General features: G+C 36.0%; 3 protein-coding genes and 1 non-coding gene across 6 annotated transcripts; 2 read left to right on the top strand and 2 right to left on the bottom strand.

Moving 5' to 3' along the window:
* Positions 1 to 3,113: 3,113 nt before the first annotated feature.
* Positions 3,114 to 8,043, bottom strand: LOC6639627 (dehydrogenase/reductase SDR family member on chromosome X). 3 transcript variants are annotated; one of them, XM_047010012.1, is made up of 5 exons: positions 8,026 to 8,043; positions 5,245 to 5,455; positions 5,067 to 5,174; positions 3,824 to 4,205; positions 3,114 to 3,754 (listed from the first exon to the last, which is right to left on the bottom strand). In XM_047010012.1, exons 2-5 carry the CDS (start codon positions 5,423 to 5,425, stop codon positions 3,358 to 3,360), a joined length of 1,068 nt encoding a protein of 355 aa, XP_046865968.1. In that variant the 5' UTR covers positions 5,426 to 5,455; positions 8,026 to 8,043; the 3' UTR covers positions 3,114 to 3,357. The 3 variants fall into 3 exon arrangements, with proteins under 3 accessions (XP_046865968.1, XP_002062757.1, XP_023037603.1); XM_002062721.4 differs by lacking the exon at positions 8,026 to 8,043 and adding an exon at positions 7,753 to 7,831; XM_023181835.2 differs by lacking the exon at positions 8,026 to 8,043 and adding an exon at positions 5,626 to 5,783.
* A 277-nt stretch (positions 8,044 to 8,320) lies between these two features.
* LOC6639670 (cathepsin L) lies at positions 8,321 to 16,237 on the top strand. The gene is made up of 4 exons (XM_002062722.3): positions 8,321 to 8,512; positions 9,811 to 9,922; positions 15,111 to 15,325; positions 15,391 to 16,237. The coding sequence occupies exons 2-4, from the start codon at positions 9,824 to 9,826 to the stop codon at positions 16,100 to 16,102; spliced, it is 1,026 nt and encodes a 341-aa protein (XP_002062758.1). The 5' UTR covers positions 8,321 to 8,512; positions 9,811 to 9,823; the 3' UTR covers positions 16,103 to 16,237.
* Positions 12,840 to 13,344, top strand: LOC26528874. Its single transcript, XM_015178991.3, has one exon. It carries the CDS (start codon positions 13,071 to 13,073, stop codon positions 13,305 to 13,307), a length of 237 nt encoding a protein of 78 aa, XP_015034477.1. The 5' UTR covers positions 12,840 to 13,070; the 3' UTR covers positions 13,308 to 13,344.
* A 200-nt stretch (positions 16,238 to 16,437) lies between the features above and the next one.
* Trnar-ccu lies at positions 16,438 to 16,510 on the bottom strand. Its single transcript has one exon. It is a non-coding gene; the product is annotated as a tRNA-Arg (tRNA).
* Positions 16,511 to 16,947: the final 437 nt, after the last annotated feature.

Genomic DNA, 16,947 nt, shown 5'->3' with positions numbered 1-16,947 from the left:
TTTAATATTCATAAAGCAATTTCAAGATGTTGTTGTTGCTGCTGCTCCCACACACACACACACAAACACACACACAACTTGCAACAACCATTAATTGTTTAAGAGTTAGTTGCCTAACAATCTTATTGCTCATCTGCTTGACCAGCCCCCCTCGGTGGCCCCACTCCCATTTTCAACCCATTGCATTCATTCACACAGTTAAGTTAATGTGGTTTTTATTTAAATTTGGTTTTTTTCGTTAGTTGCACTTAGCTCTTAACTGGCGGCAAATTCTTAGCAACAATTTGCTGCTCCAATTAAATCTTCTTCGGAGTTGAAATCGTTTGAGTTGAAGATGGAGTTGGAGTTGTACATTAATCATGCGGTGATTTATGGCGCCCACGTCTCGATGTCGACGCATGAGCTCACGTTTTCCCCCCCTCACAGCCTCCCCCATCTGCAGCAGCGGCAAGTGGCAAGTGGCTCGCGTGTGGGCAGTCCGCCACCACCTCCTCCTCCTTCCCTTCCAAGTGTTGCAGCAGTAGCAGTTTAAGAAGCATGTGGAAATTCAATGCTGATGAAGCAAGCAACAACAACAACAACAAATTGTTGCTGTGGGCGTTAGCAACAGTTCCGTTTGGGTTTCTCACCTTTGTGCCCAGGTGTCAACCAGAAATTCCATACAGCATGAAGAGATTTCGGTGGCAGATGAGTTTATTATTATTAAACATCAGAAGCCAGCTGCCGGTGCTCTAACCTGTCAGTAGCAGAGGGGGCAAGGGGGGATCAGACGGGGGCATGAACAACATGTTGAGTGTTTTAATTACAGCTTCTACGAGCTGTAATCGCTGTCGGTGTCGGTTTCGGAGTCACTGCATCCGCTTTAAGTATATAAATATAAGCGCAACTGTATTTGATTTACGCATCGGCCATTAGGAGTATCTTGAATTCCCTCTCTGTCCCGTCTCTACCCCTCTGTGTCTTCAAATGTCAAAAGGTTAATTGGATTGTGGCAACGGCAACTGCAACGGCAACGGCAACTGCCACTGGCCAACCGGAGCTAAGAATCTTCCTCCTATGTGGAGAAGAAGAATGTGAATGGAGTTGATCTTGGAGTTGTAGTTGCCATTGCAGTTGCAATTGTAGTTTGGGGTATTAATTAAATGATATTGAGCATGGCTAAGTGTGGATAGTTTCTCTTCTTGTCTTAAATTAACAACCAAAACCAATTGCAATGATTGATATGCAAGTATGTTTCAATTTATTAACTTTTTAGTAAGATTTTTCAAATGGTATAAAATGGATTTTACTTTCGTTCAATTGAGCAGCATTTTAACATTCAATTTGAATAGATATTAAATTGAATTACTTGGAGAATCATGGCAAAAGTCAAAGATTTTGATGAAATTTCTTTCCTTTACGAAAGGTTCTGTTATTTTTTTTCAGCTGATACTGAAAAATTATTGTTTACATTCTATTACTAACTTCTTTCTAAATTTCTTTGAAATAGTGAACAATTTTTTTGGTTTCAAATAAAGTTTAAAACTATGTTTTAAGATTTGTTTATGCGCTATGATTTTTGATTAAGTCTAACAATTAGACATACCTTTTAAGGCTAGGTTAAGGTTAAGATGGAACTGTCTTCTCTAATCTCTAAGCTTAAAGTAAGTAGAACCAAGATCGAAAGGAGAAAAGTCTGGCCTTCTTTGATGTCCCAGTCGAAGCTGAAAAAAGATTTAATATCCAATCTTTAGGTTCCTTGCTAAACTTTAAGAAGGGTATCCCATCTAATCTGAGTTTGCTGACAGAAAAAGGCGCGTCAGACACTCAAATGAAATGACTTTAATTTGATCTAATCATCGGGCGATTCACGAAATTGTTTAGGAAAAAATAAAACTTCTTTCCGTCTGTTTTAGCTTTGGTAGATGAGTTCATTTGGCGCATTTGACAGACGACAGCCTGGGAATACGGTCCGGTGATATTTTGATTGATGACAGTGCTCACCAAAAAAATTTATACACGCATACAAATGCACACAGAAACACACACAAATCGGCAGCATCACACATTGAATTATCATCGCGCTCTATCGGTTTTAGTAGATTTCTACGAGAGTAGGTTGAAAAGTATTAAATTTGGCTTTATATTTGCTTTAGTAAACAATTTGTTTGTTAAAAACCTGAGCTTGTCGGTATGTTTACCGACTTAATTATAAGGATTATTTCTATTTCAAAATAAATTACTCAAAAATGTAGGTTTCTGTCATTTTCTATTGTCCAGTTATTAACGTGTAGTTTACTGTTAATATTTTGTTTTAGATGAAGGATATAACTCGATAAGGTTTTAAGCGGTAAGCTATGGCCATGAAAAGGCTCTTTTGAAATCTATCCCAAAATCTGTGTTCCTAAAACAGGGCAGAACTTCTTGCTCCGGTAGACTTGGGGTAATGCATAGCTAAATCGTCAGAGTAGTTAATCATTGTTATTTCAAATATTAACTTTGGCCTAGCGGTAGCTTGTGAGTGATTCTTCTTCTTATGATCCAATTGGGAATCATTCTAACCATTTTTTGACTTCTTCTCCGAGATTACTTTTCAGTTAACCCTCGCCTAGAATCAGTCATCATTGGTTGTGGTTATGGTTATGCATTTGCTTGGAAGTTCAGTTAAGTTAAGTGACAGCTGTTGTTGTGGCAGATACACCTACCTATGTACCTACCTGCCTGGCTGCCTGCCTGCCTGCCCACCTACCTGGGTAACATCCTCTGCAACTCCCTGCCCCTCTGTAACCACCTATCAAAGTCTGAGTTTTAGATTTGTTACAGTCTCTCGATCCCCCTTCAAATTTGAAGTCGATTAAAATTCCTCAAAATGTTGAATGTTAATCGCTCATTGTTTTTTTTTTTTCATCTACGCTTTTTTGAGGAGGCGCACAAATTAAATTGTTTTGCTTGTTGTTGTAAATTTGACATATAACAGCTGCTGTTGTTGCATTTGTTGTTGTTGTTGTTGTGTTGTCGTCTTTCAAGCTGCCGCCAAACAGCTGAGTGCATTTTGACATTTTTTTGCAGCACTTTTAATTGCATTTTTTCTTCTTAAAGGGGGCTTGATGGCAGATCAAACTTGGACAAGTTAATTAAATCTTAAAAGAAACACAAACATGATTTAATTTACACAAAGTCAACATATTAACCAAATAAAAAATCTTCACCCTCAAATTATGAGTCAATTTTCTCTACAAGTATATAAAAAACAATTTTATATATGTAAGACATAAGAAAAATTCATTTACATGGAAAGTAGAAAAGTACGTTGCACCAGTTTTTTGTTTATAGAGATTAGAATGTGGCTTGGTATGGTTTTTGATTGATGTGATCAGCTTAGTATACACCATTGCCATATTGTTTGATTTTCAGCAAATCGCAGGAGAATTGAAACAGTTGTTCGCACTTGGCCGGCTTCTTGGCATCACTGTGGAAGGGTCCTTTGCCACCGTTACTCAAATAGGTGCCGCCCTGTCCCTCAATTGAGGGATCTATGGCCGCGAATACCACAGTGCGTGATCCTCTTTCGGGAGTCTTGAAGAATAGCTTCTTAAATAATGGCACAGATGTGGTGGCCGAATGTTCAAACAGATCCGTGTCCACAATGCCGGGATGCACAACATTGACCTGGACGTGAGCATTCTCCGCATCGAGCAATGTCTGCAGGTGACGCGTGTACAAAATTTGAGCCAATTTCGATTGACTGTACGCAGTGCCGGGATAATAATGTTTTCTGCAAAGCAAAACCAATGAAATTAAATGTTTCACCAATGAAATCAAAATGTTATCCGTATTTACTTACGTTCCATTGATATCCTTGTAGTTAATGCGTCCAATAAGGTTCACACAGGAACTAACATTTACAATACGTGAATTTCTGCCAGCCTTGCCACCAGCTCTCAGTTGGGGCAGCAATAAATGTGTTAGCAGGAAATGACCCAAGAAATTGGTGGCGAAATGCGATTCATACCCATCGGCGGTTAGTTTGAAGGGTGCAAACATTATGCCAGCATTATTCAACAGTAAATCAATTTTTTGATATTTATCTTTGATGAGTTGTGCAAAAGCCTGAACAGATTTCAAGTCACCCACATCGAGTTGTTCGCAAATGAGTTTGCCCTTCGTTTCACTTAAATCGACGACACCTGCGACGGCGGCTTCGGCACTGCGAGGATCACGAACGCCTAGAATTTAAATAAATGTAGAGAAAATTAGTATATTAATACAAGAAATTGTAGAAATCTATCCTAAAATAAAATCATTAGGTTTATGACTGAAATGTATGTATGTACTTTAGTTAATTGAATTTGTTAAGGAGGATATACAGTTCAATTAGCGATCATTTTACAACATTCTTAAAAATGTCCTCGATGCAAAAGCTATGGATTCTAATAACTACAAACTAAATAAGATTTTCTATTGAAGTGCTTCAATTATTTTTACCAATTTAAAACATTGTTCTTTTCGTCTTTGGTTCGACAAAGAACAACCAGGATAAAAACCCTGTAAAACTGAACATTTTAAGCCAGTTCATGTCATTGACTACTGTTCTCATATTTAATTAATGAATTCAAAACACATTTTTGTAAACATTAAATTGACAAAACAACTCAATAAAAAATGCACTCAATTCGGAAGAAGCTTTGACTCGTTTGAGTATTCAAGTATAGGCGAAAGTTGTTGCCTACTTTTAGGCAGCATTAATTAAGTCAAATTTTAAATTTGTTTATAATCTCATTTAATAATAACGACCAGGAAAGTGTACTCTGACGCATTGAGAATAACTATATGCACATGTCTAAACATTGATTTCTTTGCCTGATTAATTCCCACCATTTGACCATTCCGGGCACGTGCACATGGGTGAATGTTTTTGGAATATGTAATTAAATTCACCCTCAACCCACTATCTCTACGTTCAGCATTAATTTATAGCCAGAGTCTAAAACAAGTTTCAAACCTTAAACAAAGTTCAATTGGTCAATCGTTACAGCACACACACACACACACACACACACAGACAGAGGGACACAACAATTACTTACCCATTATGACTGTCATATCGCAGGCCAACAGCTTCTCTACAATTCGCAATCCGATGCCACGATTACCGCCAGTGATGACAGCAATTCGATCCGGTTGTTTATAAAGTGCTTACGAAAATAAATTCAAATTTTTAACCATTAGTTGTTAATCATATAATAGATATATATAGATACTTACCCACGCGATCTCGTGCCGCGTATTGTGCATCGTGTATGAGTCCTATAATGCCAAGATATTGATAACGAAACTCTGTCTTCCATTCAAACCAGGATTTGGGAAATTCTTTGGTTGTCTTCGAGAAAAGAAATGCAGCTAGCAACAATGCTATGAAAAGTAACCAAAAAATAGCAAAAAACATCGTTTTGTCGTCTCAATAAACGGTGGAACTCTGAAATGTAAATAGAAGATAAGAATTTTGAGCTACGTATGTGGACAAAGGTCTAATCAGTGATAAGGAAACTACTTCGATTTGTCTGGTACACCAAATCCCCTCACATATTTCAGAAGAACGAGTACCCACAACACACACACATGAGCGGGGCAATTACCAACATTTACCAACTCAACGCCAGATGATGAGTGCACTTTTGCGACACTTGAACTGAGTCAGCACGATTTCCCCGTGCTCTACCCAATGAGGGCATAAATTGGGGTATATTCTTTAAATGACTCAGTTTGATGAGGCAAAATAGAAAATAAAGCAGCCAACTGGTCTAAGTTATAGCTAGAAACTGTTGTTAGATCCAGACTTAAAATTGGATTTAAGCAATGCCGACAGAAAGGAAATACAATATAAAAAGTCCAAATACGGGCATAGTACGATCTATCAATAAGGTAAATTTTAATTACAGTACGCTCAAAAAGTTTGTTAATAGTGTTTTATTAAAATCTGATTTGCCTGATTGCCTATTACATACTTTAGGGGGTAAATTATCCCCAATATGCATAAAATTCAAAAACTCTGAAAAAGATATCCCAAATTCGATTCCTTAATTGCGGGATTACTAGTTATTCATATAGAAAACCTTTATATCATAAAATCTTCTGAGAAAAGAAACTGAAACTACAATAAATATCAACCAAACAAAAAAACGAGCTTTGATTAATGACAAACGATTAGTTATTTTGATTATATTTTATGCGACTATAATTAATCTTTTATTATTTTTCATTAGATAAACTCTAAAGCATATTTAAGAGCATTCAATATTCGTCAATAATTGATCGTTTAGTGTGTTTTTTATTTTGGTTTTACTTAGCTCAGGTCTTTGTGAATATTTGCCAAGCAATTCGAACTCAACTGACTGCGTTAATATATTTTGCAAATTGACTTTGTAAAAGCCAAAACGCTGCACTTTGCCTGCATTTTATGTTGTCTAAGCTAATTAGCCTAACGCTATTAAATTAAAATAATTACTCTTAACAAAACTTAACTGAAAAGTAGGGAAAAACAAAAAGCGACAGAACTCGTAAAATGCAAATTAAAATAAAAATAAAAACTAAGCCAACAATCACCAAGGAATGAAAGTTGAGAAGAAGACTAAACGAAATGATCGGGGCCAACAAAGTAGAAGATATGTAGAAACCACAAACACAGAAACTCACTCACGATCGTATATATATATTTGGCTGGTCTGGGATTCGAAGTTAGTGGAAGTAGCATAGATATATAGAGATGGAGTCAACAGGCAGGTGCGAAGACCTGACTATGCCATGAGCATGGCTTTGAGAATGGGTTATGGCAATGCTCGGGTCTCTGTTTGCCAACTCTTTTGACTTCCGTCAACAAAACAAAAAAGAAGATGAAGAAAATAAACTAAACCCTAAGCTTAGCAGTATTTTTTATACACTTTGCAAACAGAGGTGTATATTGATTTTATTCTAATATTATGGGGAACACAACCTAATCAAGTTCTAAGTACAATGAGAGTCTGCTTTAAATTCTAAAATAAATGGTTACACAACAACTTGTGATGGAAGATTTTAGGCCATTCTGATGAGAGCGAATGGGTACAATCTACTTTAATTACTATAATACGTAAAATCGAATACCATTATTATTTATCTCTTAGGAGTAAGTTCTTAAGAAATAGATTTAAAAAAGACTGTCTGATGTTCTACATTTCTATAAAATAAAGTGGGAAAATTTATTTAAAATATTGATTAGGAAACTGCTTTAGATTTGTGAATTTAAGCTTAATTTTATTACTTAGAGTGTTAGAATTTTGATAATTTATTGAAAATCCTAAAAGATTTTGTGAAACTTTTTAAATAATCTTGTACACGATAAAAGATAGAACTTATTTTCGAAATATTTCTTAACGAACGAATTTATCTGAATCAGAGCTGTATATAAGATTAATAAAACCCTTGGTCGATTCTCTTGTAAGTGTGCAAAAACTTCGGTGCAGACGAACTTGGCTTTGGCCCTAGAAACTTTTTTGAATTTTTTTGGTGGATTTTGTCTTTATAAACTTTCTATTTCTTTTGTTGTTGTTGCTGTTGCCGCTTCTTCTTTTTGGCCATGCTATTTGGAATGCAATGCACAAGAAACGCTCTTCACGAAAAATCTTCAAGCAACAAGAAGGTAGAAACTTTATTTTGACACCCTTTTCCGTTAATTCAAGTGTACTTCTTTCGGTTGCAATTTCAATCACGATTTCATTTATTTATTTATTTACAAACCCCAAAAAATTAATGACAAAAGTAAGAAACCGGTTCTCGAAAAAACCGTCAGCGCCCTTTGCGGAAGACACAACCGCACGACGAGAAATTCAAAAGCAAACTAACAAATTCAAAAACACAAAAAAACAAATGTGAATAATATATTGGTAGAGGGGGGGAGTAAAATATAACGTTAGTTTAAAGAACTTGATTTTATTGTTGTTGTTATTGTTGTTCGAACAGGTGTCAATTGGTTAGCCGGCAGCGGGAAACAATTGCTGTTTGTGTTGTTACCGAGTTTTGATTGTTCAATTATCGCAATTTGTAGGTAGACTTAATTGTGGTAAATTAGCTCTACCTTAGATCACAATTGTTTAAACTTTTAATTTAATTCACAAAATTAAAGTGGCGGCGGCGGCAACATCAGCTGCTTAATTCCGATAGCATTTTATCGATAAACTTTAAGTGGAAAATAGTACCAACAGCGAAGTTGTCGAACATCGAACAGAACAGCTGTTAATGACTGTTAAGAGTCTATGTTAGTTTCGATTAGAGTTTATCGATAATCGTGGTGGGACTTGCTTAATTTCGAGTTAACAATTTAGCAAGAAAAAAACTTAAAATTATTAAACAACGGAAGGTCTTGGTGATCAGAAGTAAAAAATTGTGTTCAATATTAACTATTAATTCAACTAGTTTATAGTGCTAAGTTAAAAGTAATTAAATACAACTGAGACGCAAAAGCAAAACAATTTTTTCCTTTGCGGCGCAATTCTAAGTGGTAAGAAAAAATTAACTTGCATCAATTCACATCAATTTGGCTTTCAACTGACAATTCATTGCTTTGTTTAAACTAATTGCGTCATGCATTATCATCTTCTATAAATTCTTTCTCGGTTGCAGCTGGTACAAGTCTACCAGTTTCTATCTCCTCCCTCTTCCGCATTTTCATTTTTCTCAGCATCATTCTATTCTCCAGAGTTTTCCCGCATTTTCTATTGTCTTTGGACCCTTGCTTGTTTCTTTTGTTTAGATGTTGTTGTTGTTTATCCCCATTTTTATTGCGCTGTTTGCTTTGTTTGTCTGTCTCCTGTTTGGTTACCTTTTGCTTTTTCTTTGTGTTGACCTATTTTTACTTTACACTGCCATATTCACTCTCTCTGTTTCTCTATTTCTCATCTATTCTCTTATCAATTGTTTTTGTGTTTTCTGGTTGAAGTGATTCACCTTCAAATATATATGAAAACCAGTTTTGGCCCTCGAACTTGGTCATAAAAAAATTAATAGACTTGAAAATTACAACAATTTATCTCAAAAATTGGCAATAAAAAGAGAGAGAAAATAACTGAGAAAAATAAACATGGCAGACGCCTCTAAAAAGCTAATGTCCGATAAGATAACGGCTCTGATTCGATCTCGAAAGTTTGTCCCTCTTGGAGGAGGAGGAAAAGAAAAAAGCATAAAGAGTTGAATATCTGCAAACTAATTCAACAGCTGTTCGAATTGTTTATATCTTCTCTACCACTTGTTGAATTTCACAAGCTTTAGTTATTGTTGTTTTTTTCGCATTGTTTACTCAACAATAGCAACGAGGCAATTTAAAAATTGGAATGTAGATTTGGGTAGTACCCTGTAACGGTATCTTATTTGGTCGCCATATTTTATTTAAATATTTTTTTTTTCCTTTTCCTTATTTTAAATATTAATTACTAAAGCAAAAAATATTCACGGCTAACAATTTATTCGTTTCGGTAATTATATTTTGCCAGCAAGTTTTTTCCATTTTGTAATAATTTTTACATAAGTTAGCAAAATTAAGCATATTCCTGATTACTAAACTTAATCATTTGGGCTTAAAGTGAGCAAGTGAATGATTTAAAAAAATATTAAGTTGGTGAACAATTGAGGGAGTCATCTAGTTCATCATTTTTAAGCCTACTTTATAGAGTATGCGACAAAAAGACCTGTTCTCTGTGCTTTGGCACAAATTAAAGCTTGGGTCAGCGCTCGTATCAATCACGTGTCTGGAATTTCAAGCTTTATTAAATTGAATCTAACATTAAATGTTTTATATTTCAGATACGTCTACAAAATGCGTTTTGCCTTGATCACCCTATTGATAGCCCTGGTGGCTATGACCCAGGCAGTGTCCTATTCCGAACTCGTGAGGGAAGAATGGAATACCTTCAAGGTAAGTCGGAAATCCGAGTCAAACAGATGTTTCGTTATTTGTTGATGACTCTCTGACGATGATTCAAAGAGAATATTCTTTTGTTTTGGATAAACATTCTTTTAGTAAATATTGTTCTTTATATTGTTGATCAGGGATTCGATTTCTGTTTACGCTGATTCACTAATCAATTGCAAAGAAAGCGAGTGCAGTGGACCTAGATGGTAGATAAGAGTAGAGTCTAGATTTAAACAAGTCACATGCCGCCACCAGATCACATGAATGACGACGAGCCGCCTGATTTGAATTTCTTCTTATTTTGTGTCGCAGCTTAGCTCCCAATTGATAAGCCTGGCCAGCCCAGCGGCACTGGGCCACTGATAAGGTGCAATGGTTAAAAAAATGCAAATTCAAGAGGAAGCCAAAGCCATTTCCTAAACATCATCACTCTTATTGTTCGTGCCAAGCTCTGACTGTTGCACTGACTCACACTTTCTGCAAATTCTTTTTTGCTGCTATTCTTCTTTCTTTGTGGTAAAAAAAAAACGCAAACTGCGTTGCTTTAGGTTTTTAGTTCGAGGGACTTATCAGTGTCATTATAAATCTATTGGGAATACGGCCGAGTTTATGTTTCTATTTTTGTGTCTGGCTGTACAGAGCCTCCTATTAAGTATATATATTTGCGATTGTTTTTTCGCTTATCAGTCAATTTGAAAAGGTTTCTTTTGCAATTCATTAAACACAACAAAATAAGCCATTCTATATAGACTAAAGAGAGCTTTTGGAATTGGCATGACACAAGCCATTAAACATTCATTAGGGGGCGTGTTATTGTTTCAACAAAAAAACACAAACTAGATCTTGCATGTGTGATAAATTGTCATTATTTATTATACTAGATATAAATGATGTTTTATATTTTTTGAAATTTCCCCTCAATTTGTCATGTACCATAAATTCATAATAATATTCAATAATGTTTAAATGACGACAAGTCATGTTTTTTTTATATATTTTAGTTCCTTTAATTTTCTAAATCCATAATAATGTACAATATTATTAAAGTCTTGTAAGCCCCGGGGATTTTCATAAAATTTGATATTCACCATAAATCCATAATTATGATTAATATTCTAATATCGTTAAAAAGTGCCAACATTAATGGTTTAAATTTTGTAAACCCCAGAAGAGACAAATAATCTAAAATTTTATGTAAATGTACATTAATTGATAGTTAAAATCTAGTTAACCCCATGAATTTTAAGAGCCAAGTCAAGTGCAAAGTTGTTATTTGAATAACATTGTTATCATGGAATGTTTGAAATATTTGTAACGGTTTTCTAGACTACTCTGTGGCAATACTATGGTCACACTTTAAACACCCACATTGCCAGTGCTGCCCATAAATTCCAAAGTGACTCAATGAAACGAGAACGCGCGCGCGCAATTTCAAAATATTTCATTGATAAGTTCTCTTGTGAGTGTGATAGTGGGACTTTGTATGATTGTGAGTGCAGTCCAAAGTGCTTTATCAGCATTATTTCAACAAATTGAACTTTATATTATATTTGCATAATTAACTGAGTTGTTGGCCCCTTCATCAACACATTTTACAGACAGTCAGTCACTCGCTTGATGTGATAAGCACACTAACCTCCCCTTCCCCCTCCCCACATACCCTACCATGGGACAAATGCGTTTTATTTTGCGATAGTTTTTATGAAACGCGCTCTGACAGGGGGGTCGTTTACCAGAAATGGCGTGTGACTTTGCTTCTGGGGCCTTATCAAATGTTTGTTTATGCCAAAAACGAAAAAAACAATTTGAAAGCTTTAAGTTTTCGAAAGCTGAGAGAGCGGCAGAGACAAGTGCACGAAAAAATCAGCGCAGAAAAACAAGCAAGTGCTGACTTGCAAAACTTTTAAAATTCATGATATTAAAGAAATATTTTTTGGACGTGCTGCTCTTCCAATTATGCCAACAACTGGTTCAGTTCGATATCTACAACTACCTACACCAATGCCAAAACCGCCTCTCCTATGTACAAAAGCATAAACATAAATCAGAGGAGTTCTTTTTGAAAAAAAACCGGTTAATTTTCAATACGCCTGCGGAACCGTTTCATCCCCTCCCAACTGTCAAAAACCCGCGTAGACAGGACCGGACTAACATGTAAGGCAGGAGGGTAAAATATTACGGTTTGCATCAAGGACTTTTGAATTTATTTTTTTTTAATATGTACAAAGATTTAAGATTTGCTTTAAGCTTTATTAAATATTAGTCATCGGCTTAAGTTTGTAAACAATAGAAAAACAAAAACTAGCCTAATGATTTTTCAAACTTATCGCAATGCTAAAAAACGTTGACGTAGTCAAATCGGTGTGACGGTCCTGTGTGTTTGTATATGTGCTTAGATTTGCTTGTATGCGGGCAAAGCCCCACCACCACCGCCAACAATTTCAGGCATGGACGTAGCGAGGGGAAAAGACTGAAGGGGGGAGCCTGCTTTAGGAGGCTCAAAAAATCGAATTTTTTTTATTGCTTAAATCTGTTCCTAATATATCTAAGAATATGTCTGCCAATTTTGGAAAGACAATTCGAATTATTTTCGAAGATACAGCACTAAGAGCAGTCGGCCGCCGAGCAGGTATACGAGCGTTCGTAAACTTTAGAGCGCGTTTTCTCAAGTTTTCATTTTTGGGATTGGCGGGCAAAATTACAGAAAAAGTATTCAACCAATCGTAAAAAACCAAACCCTTTAAGAGCTGTTGCCCGAAACCTTGCTATTCCTTTCCTGCATTCTCGCTGGTTGTTCTTCATCCTGAAAATATGTAGAAACCTTACCCTTAGAGAATTCGAATTGCAGACAAAAGACATTGAAGATTTACAATCCCCCTGGCTACGCCTTTGATTTCAGGCGTCACCATTGAAAGAGAGGCGCTCTGCTATTTTCGTTATTTACCGCCAGACACTCAGCACAAACGGTCGCAGTAACGGAACTGCAGAGAAAAAGCGAGAGAGCGTTAAATTGAGAGAAAATAAAAAAGAAATTAAAGGAATCCAGAGAGAAAAAGCGCGCGCGTCATTTCCAAACAGAAAACGTGCTATTAAAATTCGAACACAAAATTATATAAAAAATATATAAACACAGACTAAAAAATCTTTCAAAATGACTAGTTCAGATAAAAATGATTTGAATATAACCGTCGATGTGGTAATACCCACAATAATTGTGGCCGTATTGCTGGTGGTCAATGGCTTTATCTTTGCCTATATAATGCGTAGGAGGCGTCAATACAATAACTTGCCACTAACCGAAGGACCCACAACATCGACAGGAGTTGGATTTGCTGCACCCACTGATACGCCGGATGATCGATGTGAAATTGAAATGGAGCGTCTGTAGTTTCTACTAAAGGAAACGAGAAACTTTTTTGCCTTAACCTAGCCCACAATATCGAGATACTCAACAAATGCAACGAATTTTCCTAAAAAATGCATTGAACCAAGAGTATTCCATTTTATACTGATGGATGAGATGATGATGATGATATGACGATGATGATGATGATGAAGAAGACCAACCGGCCATAAATCTAGCTAAAAACTATACTATATACAATGGATATAATGATATGGCGTCGTTTTTAGAATATCCACGTGCATTTAATTAGGGTAACTGAAATTTAAAAAAAAACATACGTTTTTATCATGTTGTTAATGTCGCCTACAATAATAATAATACTGAAAAAAAAAACCAAACAAACAAAATGTGTGAAATTTCTATCTGAATCGTGGAAAAATCAATATGGTTTGTTTTTTCCCCCCGACTCCATCTTCTGCTGCCCGCCTCAATGGAATGTTATATATGGAGATCGAATGAGTGTGTCGCCTCGAATTCATATCAATTATGTCAATTATACGAAAGTTGAACCAGCCGACCAAAAAACACGCAATGTCCAATGGAGAACTGCCCCACCTCGGCCCCTTTCCTCTTTCTACTTGGGTGACAATTGTTGCTTTTTAGGGGTCCATATTCTGCTTTGCTTTGCACTTGTCTGTCAATTGTCCAACATAATTATGCATGTTCCACACATGACAGCACCCAAGGAGACGTCTTTGATGGCTACAATGAAATGCGGGTCATTAAGAATGAATATTTCTCTCGTAAATTTAAAGAGTCTTTAGTTTTACACGTTTTCTTTCCATAAATCTTATAAATAGGAATATTTATTGGTCGAAAGCCGTCTAGAAAGAACGAATATAGGCAGGGATTGGTTACCCCTCGTAGTTGGTTCGATTACATATCAAAAACAACGTGGGAGGTTTATTTTTAATTTAAAGGAAATATTTTCTGTCTAGTTCACTGTTGTTATTGCAGTTATAAAGGAATTAAATTCTTCCTAAAGCATTACCTTAATCTTTTAAAGTTAAAGTTGATTCAAAATTACCCATTCGATGATTTCAACGACCTTTTACTTTAAATTCAGCGTGACAAATGAATATTTTTAGCTAAAATATATCTAAATTAAGCACAAAATATGTGCCCTCCCCTAGCTTAGAGACCACACTATTTGTAGTTCTTTTTCGAGACACGCTATGTGGTATGTGATATTTGGACAGTTGGTCCATTGTTACACGGAAAAGATAAGATAACGATTACATCCGGAATGCAGGAACATTGTAAGTTACATATGTTGTAAGTGCAAGTTCGACCTTTTAGCATTTCAAATTATCAATTGCTTATAAATTTTTTGGCAAATATTAGCAGTCTACGCTAGATTTTACGATGAATACATAAACACGTTGGTTGAAATGTTTTCGTATTTGTTTGCTGTTGTCAGTCAATCGTTAAAAGGTTTTATGGTCAATATTTATGAGCCACTACTGGAGAGGGTGGTTGAGTAGTTGGGCGAACATTGATAGCCTATCCCAGCGGCGTGTTTTAGTTATCAACGGAATGGTCTTTGGTAAACCAAGGTAAATCAGAAGGTACTTTGCTTTAGTTACCAAAATTATAGATTAATTGTTGTTAGGTAAGAAGTAGGTACTGGAAAAATTGAATGCATTTCGGTTCTACCTCACGTATCTAATCATAGAACTTCACTGATAATGACAGAATGAGAGACAAAGAGAGTGTATAACGACATAGTGTTATCAGCAAATTAAGGTACATATACCTAAACTTATTTTATATATATAATTTCAGCTGGAACACCGCAAGAACTATGCAGATTCGACTGAGGAGACTTTCCGGATGAAGATTTTCAACGAGAATAAGCATCATATTGCTAAGCATAATCAACGATATGCTACCGGTGAGGTGAGCTATAAGTTGGCTCTGAATAAATATGCCGATATGTTGCACCATGAGTTCAGGGAGACAATGAACGGCTTCAACTATACCCTGCACAAGCAACTGCGGTAAGAAAAAAACCAAAGACTCCTATAAGACCAGTTTTTCTTATTTTTTTGTATTTCTCCTGCAGTAGTACTGATGAAAGCTTCACCGGCGTTACTTTCATCTCGCCGGAACATGTTAAACTGCCCACTGCAGTGGATTGGCGCACAAAGGGAGCTGTGACTGAGGTCAAGGATCAGGGACATTGCGGTAGCTGTTGGGCCTTCTCCAGCACTGGCGCCATTGAGGGACAACATTTCCGCAAGTCTGGCACTCTAGTCTCTCTATCCGAACAGAATCTGGTTGATTGCTCGACTAAATATGGCAATAATGGTTGCAATGGTGGTCTCATGGACAATGCTTTCCGTTATGTCAAGGATAATGGTGGTATTGATACAGAGAAATCGTATGCCTATGAGGGAATCGATGATTCCTGCCATTTCGATAAGAACTCCATTGGAGCCACCGATCGCGGCTTCGCTGATATTCCCCAGGGCAATGAGAAGAAACTGGCCCAAGCTGTCGCCACTATTGGACCTGTTTCGGTTGCCATTGATGCCTCACAACAATCGTTCCAGTTTTACTCCGAAGGTGTCTATGATGAACCCAATTGCAGTGCTGAGAATTTGGATCACGGTGTACTTGTCGTTGGTTATGGTACCGAGAAAGATGGCTCCGATTATTGGCTAGTGAAGAACTCGTGGGGTACCACCTGGGGTGATAAAGGTTTCATTAAAATGTCCCGCAACAAGGAGAACCAGTGTGGCATTGCCTCTGCATCCAGTTATCCTCTGGTCTAAGACTCTCTTAGTTATTCATTCTGTAACCTCATATGCATATAAATAAACACATATACACCATATATTCAACAAATTCCAACGCAAGCATCTCAAAATGAAACTTTAATTAATTTAAATAAATGTTCAAAAAATTCCCTCGATGATTTAAATTTATTTAGATTTTATTTGCCATCAAAAACAAAAATACGAATTAAGCGAATTTTACCATGTTGATGTTTGTACAAATATAAAGAAATCACGAATAAATAAATGTAAAAACTAAAAAAAAACAAATTGAAATTAATAAAAAAAAAAAGACAATTTATTATTAAATTTGAGAAAAAAAGTACAACCCATACCCATGATGGGACTCGAACCCACAATCTTCTGCTTAGGAGGCAGACGCCTTGTCCGTTAGGCCACATAGGCGTGCTTGTTCAGTGTGTCAAAATTCATTTTTGTGTATCCGAAAATTACGATTTTTTTGTAACATTGCACTGTGGAACAAAAGGCCAAGCATTTGATGTTAAATTTATATATAATTAAATGATTTTATTTATAATAAAATCATTTGACTCACACTTTTCCCTGAAAATTAACAGCCAACTAACAGATCTCGAAAATGTTAATTGCACTGTTTTTCCCATTTAGGTTAAATGCGAATCTCCCCAACTGTGTTTACATATTACTGGTTAAATCTTTTCTTAACTACATATATTATTTGTAATTAAACATAAATTGAAAGTTTCTTAACACTAGCTAAGAAAATTGTGATATTTGTCTTGCAAATATTGATGACATAAATAAACAATAATTTTATAAAAACTACTTTTTTGTAGTTCCGTTCACTGGTTCCGTTTTGACAG

The sequence above is a fragment of the Drosophila willistoni genome (assembly GCF_018902025.1).
Source record: "Drosophila willistoni isolate 14030-0811.24 chromosome 2L unlocalized genomic scaffold, UCI_dwil_1.1 Seg196, whole genome shotgun sequence".
NCBI classification, from domain to species: domain Eukaryota; kingdom Metazoa; phylum Arthropoda; class Insecta; order Diptera; family Drosophilidae; genus Drosophila; species Drosophila willistoni.
The sequence above is the reverse complement of the archived record's forward strand: the minus strand, read 5'-3'. Positions and strand labels throughout refer to the sequence as shown.